Consider the following 8,775-nt stretch of genomic DNA (forward strand, 5'->3'; position numbering starts at 1 on the left):
TGGAGGAAATGTTCACGATGAGGCTTTCAAAGCACAAGATGTCCTCTGGTTACATTTCACACAATTTACTTAGTAATTCACAATTACAAGTGCTGGGAGCATATTTGAGAGAATATATCTTTATTCAATAAAATAAGTTCTATATAACTTTTTATTATTTTTTATATAAATGGCACCAGCTATAGTTATTGAATAGTTTAAAAAAACATAGTATCTTATTTTTTATCTTATTTTACGACATACATATTATGATGAAGCACACTAATGAAATAGTTTGGGAACATTCTAATTTAAAGGAAATCTTTGTTACTGATGTGATTGAGGAGAAGTAGGAACCTGACATTATATATATATATATATATATATATATATATATATATATATATATATATATCTGTTTAATAAGAGCAAAAAATCACCTTTCAATCCTGTCAGAAATCTCATGAGGTTATAACTTGCTGTGCTCTGACAGTAATTACGTTGTTCCCAGTTCTTTCTGGCAGGAAGTAGGCATGGGTACATATTCTGTAGTTCGGTCCTGGGGTGATATTGCTGCCTCCTTCATAGATACAGTGCAGTGAATGAGCGTTGTCACCCTAGAACAGGAAGTGTCTTACTGGCGGGATCACCAGGTGAAAATAAAGGAAAAAAATTCCTGAAAAAAGAAAACTTATGCAGCAATCACATTGAAGGACAGGTGAGCTGCAATATATGACATTTTCTGTTCTTGTGTTCAGATTCACTTTAGTGTCCTTTGATGTTTTTTTACTTCAATCCCGTACGTTACGTATCCAGTGTAGGTGAATCCCAGATAGAAAGTCACATTTTCATCCCCATGAGGAACCGATGAATAGTTTAGAGGTAAAACTTCGATCTTCCCTTTTCCGAAAGGGCCCTTTGTGTAGACGTTTCTATTTTCTGTCCATCCATCGACTTTCTTTAGCTTGTCCTGAATTATATTTCTGTCTTTTGGGTTGCTGTCGAAGCGGAAAGTGCGTTCATTTAATGGATGGTTTAGAAGCCTTTCCATAGCACCTCTGAAAATGAACTTCTCAAGGCCAGTGCCCTTCCCAAGAAAGAAGAGCACGTTTGTTCTTTTCTTACGGACGGGGACGTCCTTAATTCTTTTCTGGTGCAGCCGTTTAGCTGTTTCCATTGCAAAATTCAGAACGTTGCCTTTCTTTGCATTTTGTGAGGTTAGGAGCCTTTCATCTGGCCAGTAAAGCATGAAAATAAGAAAGTAGGCGCTTGCAGGAAATGTTTTTCGCTCATTCAGAAACCGTTGGCTTATCTCCAGCAATTTCTTGAATTCAAAACGTTTTCTGGAGTCAGCCTGGACACTTCCTAGAGCAATATGGCACATTATGAGGCTAATGAGGTCACCATCATCTAGCTTGTCTTCAGATATGTCTGTGGGGAAGTAGTTGAGGATCCTCTCCAATGCTGCAACTGGGCGTTCACCTTTTGAATTGGATAGCAATGACAGAATGGTTGCTACACTGCTGCCTCCCAGGCTATAAATTGCCATCTTCCTGGCAAATTTATTTCCTTCAGCTGATGCAGAATAGCTCGCCTGGCCTACAGAGCTAAAACAATCAGCAAAAGTTTTGGTCTTGTTTACTAACCAATTCCTGAAAAAATCATCCTTCCTGTTTGTCTCCCAGACATCAATTTTATCACCCTGAAAGCAGCCAACGTCTTCAGATATCCACTCTAGAGCTTTATACATGTTTTGGTACAAACTTTTTAAATGACCGTGTAGCTTTGCCCAGGGGTCCTTTATCTCTTCTGGGATATATTTTACATTGATAAGATATTCCACCAATTCTGCCTTGTTTTTCTTTATGTTTTTAAATAATGTTAGTAGCAGCTCTAGCAGGCTGCATCCAGTATCTACTTCTCCCATATACCCAGAGTTATTGATTGTATCTCTGTCATTATTTGCAGCTCTCTGTGCCTCTCTGAAGCATTCCATGGACTTAAGGCCAAGCTCAATCAGGCTGATTTCATCCACTGAGCTTGGATTCTCCTTATATTTGTCATGGTTTTTGGTAAACCATTCCTTGTACAGGCGTCCTTCAGTGTCCAATATATATGAATCACCCGGCAGCTTTGCTTTGGCGGTTCCCACCCATTTCTCTGCTTCTTCAAATTTAGAATTTCTATAATGGAGTCTGGCAAGCTGTTGTGCAAAACGTGCATCTTTATCAAACTGCTCATAGGCCACATTTAGCAGCTGAATGGCCATCTCAGTGTCTTTTTCACCTTTACATACATGTTCTATTAGTGGTGAGAAGTAACTATCTACATTGTCACCACGACTTTTCTTGTGACGCCGGAAAAACAAGTCTTTTATGAATTTTACAAATTCTTGCTTTGCAAATCTGTGGTTGAGAGCAGCAGATTCGTTGAGTAGTTCCAGTGCAATTTTACTCTGAGGATATGAGCGGGCGGAATATTGATTTAAAATTTCCTCTGCAATTAGAGGATGTAAAATGCGAATGGCAGAAATGAATGTTAATTCATCCCTTAGCTCCATGATCAGTGCTTGCTCACTTAGGCTGTTGAGGTCATGATTTTGGCTTAGTCTGTAGTCTTGAGTAACAAAGGACTGAATGCCCAGAAGGACTTCACAGTGGGAAAGAGAGATGAACGAATTTTGAACATAATGATTTAGTAATGCAGCGTATCTGATCAAACGAGTTACTGGAGAAGAGTGGTCAAGATCTTTCATCACATTGTTTACAAAGTCTTCTAAGTACTTCTTATTGAACTCTTGACTCATTAAAACAAAAGTAATGATCAGGTCATGAGAAGGAAATTTTTCATTGAGCTCTTCAGCTTTGTCTTTGAACAGAAGCTTCTCGTTATCTTTGAGCTTGTGGGTGATGGCAACTGTGTCACTGGATGAGACTGAACAATACTTTTCTGGTGTATTTGAACGTTTACAGGTCAAGAGGATAAAGCAAGGCTTTGCATGTTTTGTCACTTTTTTATGAACCATGGCTTCTCGTAAACTGTGTTTTAATTCATCAATGTACTCTTCGGGACAGTCTTCCAGAAGAAGGAGAACCGGCAAACAATTTTGAGTATCCTTTTCTTCATACTCTCTAAGCTCCACCGCATGTTCACACACCTTTATAGTTTGGTATCTTGAGTTCACTATGGCGCATCGTAAGTTCTTTTTCTTTTTCCAGAGGATCTGCCTGGCCACTGTGCTCCCTCCACTGCCTGGCTGGTGAAAAATGTTGATCCGTGCTACAGGAAGTTTCACTGTGTCTTCATTTAAGATGCCATTCAGCATACCCTCAACTTCCTGACAGGCATTACGCTCAATTAATGCCCCACATTTCTTCTGTTCAGCAAGCCACAAATGTTTCCAGCTAATTTTTGCTCCTCGATAGAAATCACTTTCAAGTTTCTTGGGGTCTGTGGCCTTAAGGTTGGTGTTTTCACACTCATTTACACACAAGAGGTTTAAGGAGTTCATTTTTTCTTCTTTAGGTGTTGTAAGAAAACAAACTCCTTTTGTAGAGACAGGTAATGTTCTGGTAAAGTCCTTTTTTGGAATCATACCTTGAACTGTAGCGTCAACATGGCTGAGCTTCATGCCAACAACACTTCTTTGGTCAAGTTCTGTTCTGTTGCATGTTGCTTGTGCCAAGCCGGCCCATTGTGTGTAATATTCCTCACATTCTGTGATACAAGTGATGTACTCCATACCACTCAATTCCTCATAAAATTCCATCAAGGCCTTAACAATTGGCTTTTCCACAGGGGAGAACAGCATGAAGAGCACGATGAAGGATCCTCTCTTAATATTATCACAGATTAAAGAAACAGCCTTCTTAAAGTGCTTCATTTTGTCTTTGATCCAAGATTGCTCATCACATGGTAAATCTTCGCCAAGGAAACTCTTCCGTCCATTACAAAATATCCAGCTTGTGTGCTTGAAGAACCCTAGATTATTAATAATGTCGTCCAGGTTCTTCCCATACTCACTGGCATAGCTCTTCAAGGAATAAATATTTGTCAGGTGGTAATCTTTACACTTGGAGTGTAGCCCACTAATGTCAGACTCCGCATCAAAATCAAAAACACACAAGATTTTCAAATATTTTAAAAAGGTTAAGTGTTGTAGTTGGTGGTTCTCACACCGGTTTGTGATGAGTACATACTGCAGTGTGTCATCGAAGTACTGCTTACCATTTGTTAGCAGGACAGATACTTTTCTACCTAGATTTTTAGATCTGCATTCTTTAGGAACATTGGCCTCCTCTGCTTCCTTTCTCCTCTTATCTGCTTCCTTTAGCCTCAGGATTAATGCATTCATTTCCTCCTCTATTTTAACTGGTTGTGATTTTGTCCCCACTCTCTCATATATAGTTTTCTTTTCTTTATTAGTTTTATTCGTATTCTCATCAAACTTTGGCAAACTTACTTGAAACATTTTCCCCTCTACAGTGACAGATAGAGGCTCAATATCTACTTCCACAACAAACCTTTTCTGTTCCGACTCCGCATCAACAACCTCAATAAATTCAGGGCAGCGAATACACATCGCTGCAGCTGCATATTCACTGGCCTCAGTAAAGCACTTATCCAAATCATTCAACAAATCTGCATACCAGTCTTTATTTTTAATTGGAATACCAACAATTTGTCCATGTGTGAAGCCTTTGTCTTCCACACTGTCCATGATGCCGAAGTGTATGGTTCCATTAGTTCTCATGTTCAGACAGGCAGCAGCAAATCGAAAGGTCTCATATCGTAGTTTTGCTAGAAGTCTTGGCCTATCCAAGTCTGCTGCAATAGCAAATGATTTGTATTCATGACAAGGAGTGATCAGATCGGTGATGCCTGTCTCAGGGGGAAGTACCTGGTTTTTCACATATTTGAAGTTTGTATCATGCTTGTCGAAAGGTCGGAAAATGCTCAGTGTTAAAGGGGTTACGGCTTTCAGCTTCTGGGCTGGTCTGGTATTCTCTTTTGAACCCTTGATCCTTTCAGAATTTTTTTCCACAATTTGGTTTTTATCTCTTGGGCTCATCGTATCTTGGTGCACCTCAGAAACATTGATGCTTTTCTTTTGAGGTAGTTGATCCACGTGAACAAATTCCTTTGTTAAATTTATATTAATTTCTGTGAGTTTTCCCTCTATACTGCAATTTTTCTCTGTGAGACTTTTCTCTTCCAAACCCGATCTTCTCTGGTTTTGTTGAGGTTTGTCTTTTAATTTGCAATTACCTGTGGTTTTTACATGTTGCCCATCCTTCTGCTTTTGGTCTGGGGTCTCAAGGGATTTTCTAGACTTTTTGTTGAGGTTTGCCTGATCTGGTTTGTCCACTTGACCAGGTTTATTTCTGGTGGTGGCATTTTCCTGAAATTCTTTGGGCTCAATATTGTCACTGTTCCTGGTCTCGGGAGAGGCTAACTTGTTTTCTGAGGTTGGATTGCTAATATTTTGTTGAGGTTTCTCTTCTGAACACACATTTATTTCACTTAAACCTTCTGCAAATTGGTCTTTTGTATCTGTTTGGCCTTTAGTTTTTGGAGGTTGCTCAGTTTTTTTTCCAGGTGGCTGACATGGTTGTACAGATACACTTGTAGAGCAAAGATTCTGCTTTTTAGCTTCATCGTCTGTGGTTACATTTTCTTTGTGTGTCCTTGATGTATCTGATTGAGGGGCATTCTGATTTTTTTGTGACATGTCCTTAGAAATCTCTTTATACTCCAATGAATTTTCATAGGGTGGCTTGTTTTTATTTTTGGAAGTGTTAGTTTTCTCTCTTGAGCTATGTATGTGAGGTACAGTTCTCTCTTCTGAAGTTGTCACCTTTCCCTCCCCTGGCTGACCTTCCTTTGTCTGACATGGTTTTGTAATAATATCGGAGTTCATATTTTTATTCACGATCTCTTCGGGTCTTTCTTCTGATCCAGGACTTTTTTCAGATAGCTTTCCAACAAGTTTATTTACATCTACTGGACTGGACATTCCTGAAGATGGTATAGCCTCATTCTGAGTATTTGTATTGGTCTGACGTGTTTGTTCCTTGTTTATTGTGATATTGGACTTGATATCTTTAGATATTTCTTGTACAATGCCACAATTTTTTCCAGGTGGCTCACATGGTTGTACAGATAGAACCCTTGTTCTACAAGTCTGCTTTTTGGGTTTATCTTCTGTGGTTCTATTTTCTTTGTGTGTCTTTGATGTATCTAACTGAGGGGCATTCTGATTTTTTTGTAACTTGTCCCTAGAAATCTCTTTATCCTCTAAAGAATTTTCAATGGGTGGCTTGTTTTTTTCGGAAGTGTTGGCTTTCTCTGTTAAGCTCTGTATGTTGGGTACAGTACTCTTTCCTGAAGTTGTCTCCTCTCCCTCCCCTGGTTGACCTTCTCTTTTCTGATGTGGTTTTGTATTCACACCGGAGTTCATATTTTTTATAACAATCTCCTTGAGTTTTTCTTCTGCACTAGGACTTTTTTCAGATTGCTTTTCCACATGTTTATTTACATCTGGATTGGACATTCCTGGAGCTGGTATACCCTCATCCTGAGTATTTCTATTGGTCTGACGTGTTTGTTCCTTAAATTTTGTGGGATCGGACTGAGTATCTCTAGTTTTTTCTTGTAGGAAGTTATTATTTATCTGATCTTTCCCCTCTGTCTTGTGTTTGGCAGAAGATGGACCTGTGCCTGGGAAATTGATGGAATTGATACTCCCATGTTCCTGGAGAAGTTTCTCCTTCCGCTTTGGGGATTTTCTTTGGATCTCTTTTTCTAACAGTTCATCTCTTTTCTTGAGTAAAAGTTGTATTTGAAGATATTTAATTCCCATTTTTTCTAAATGATGTTCACTGAGGATTTTTAGTACTGCTCCTGTGGCCTCTTCTTGATACAGTTTAGTGATATATTCCTTTTTTAATCCAATTGAAGCCAACCAGCAGCTGACATCACTCTCAGTCCAACATTCCAGAGGCTTGTCATCTTTAATAGAAAATACAGTCATTAAGAACTCTGAACACGGGTAATGTATACTACTGAAACCATATTATACAACTTACCCAGGCTCATGATGAAGTCTTCTTATACTATACAAATCTGAAAGAGAGAGGAAAACATGTCAGCAGACACATTTGGGAGAACGGTGTAAAATATCTGTATGATATCAGTCAGGAATTGGTTCATCTGCTGGTGGCACTGTGGCTACCATACCTGTAGGCTGCAGTTCCTGTGTTTACCAGTAGGTGTCTCAGCAGCCAGAAGCTCATGGTAATCAATTATCACCCGATGGTCATTGCAGAAAGAGCATTTAATCTCTGCGTGTGCTTCTCCCCTTTGCCCTGGTGTTTGTCCATTTGCCTCAGACCTGTGTTCCTGCATCCTGGTCCTGTCCCTGATTCCTTACCTGCTTGCCTGGTCCTACTCTCGTATACCCTCTCCCTCTCCTGGCTTGCTCCCTTCTCCTTCTGCCTACTCTCCCGTGTATTACCCTGGCTCTGACACCGGCTACGCTTTTCATATCCTGCTGTCTGTATATATTTGGTTTACTTAGTTGCTCATTGTGTGTTCACTCATTGTTTATACTGCTCAAAAAAATTAAAAGAACACTTTGAAAACACATCAGTTGTCAATGGGGAAATATATCATGCTGGATATCTATACTGGTATGGACTGGTTAATGTGTTAAAATCTATACAGGTATGGACTGGGTTATGTGTTAGGATCTATACTGGTATGGACTGGGTAATGTGTTAGGATCTATACTGGTATGGACTGGTTAATGTGTTAAAATCTATACAGGTATGGACTGGGTTATGTGTTAGGATCTATACTGGTATGGACTGGGTAATGTGTTAGGATCTATACTGGTATGGACTGGGTAATGTGTTAGTATCTATACTGGTAAGGACTGGGTAATGTGTTAGGATCTATACTGGTAAGGACTGGGTAATGTGTTAGGATCTATACTGGTATGGACTGGGTAATGTGTTAGGATCTATACTGGTAAGGACTGGGTAATGTGTTAGGATCTATACTGATATGGACTGGGTAATGTGTTAGGATCTATACTGGTATGGACTGGGTAATGTGTTAGGATCTATACTGATATGGACTGGGTAATGGGTTAGGATCTATACTGGTATGGACTGGGTTAGTGTTAGGATGTATACTGGTATGGACTGGGTAATGTGTTAGGATCTATACTGGGTAATGTGTTAGGATCTATACTGGTAAGGACTGGGTAATGTGTTAGGATCTATACTGATATGGACTGGGTAATGTATTAGAATCTATACTGGTATGGACTGGGTAATGTGTAGGATCTATACTGATATGGACTGGGTAATGGGTTAGGATCTATACTGGTATGGACTGGGTAATGTGTTAGGAAGGAAAGGATGCCACATAGTTTGATGGAAATGAAAATTATCACCCTACAGAGGGCTGAATTCAAAGACACCCCAAAAATCAAAGTTAAAAAATGATACAGCAGACGAGTCCATTTTGCTGGAATTTAATTGACTTCAGAATGGTTCTCAGTAATGTGCATGGCCCCAGGGCCGGACTGGGAATAAAATTCAGCCCTGGAAATAATTTCATACCAGCCCCATAGCATTATTATACCGACCCAACAGCATAACGCCATCATTTTCTTGTTCATAACAGGCAAAACCATGAGTTTTAAAGCAGATTTGAAGAGTGTATTATATATAGATAGGACAGATATCAAAGCACATAGGGCATTATAAATATAAGAGCAAACTTCTT

At 39.3% G+C, this 8,775-nt stretch overlaps 1 protein-coding gene across 1 annotated transcript in view; it reads right to left on the minus strand.

The window, feature by feature from the left end:
• LOC309567517 (uncharacterized protein) overlaps positions 1–7,012 on the minus strand; it is a gene marked incomplete at its 5' end in the record, with an annotated part of 72,535 nt that extends 65,523 nt beyond the window's left edge. The window contains 2 exons of the mRNA XM_082272901.1: positions 744–5,620; positions 6,164–7,012. Of these exons, the coding sequence (XP_082129027.1) occupies positions 744–5,620; positions 6,164–7,012 (5,726 nt within the window). The remainder of the gene's footprint in view (positions 1–743; positions 5,621–6,163) is intronic.
• Between the last annotated feature and the right edge of the window lie 1,763 nt (positions 7,013–8,775).

Source organism: Pelophylax lessonae (assembly GCF_965119305.1).
Source record: "Pelophylax lessonae genome assembly, chromosome: 11".
NCBI classification, from domain to species: Eukaryota; Metazoa; Chordata; class Amphibia; order Anura; family Ranidae; genus Pelophylax; species Pelophylax lessonae.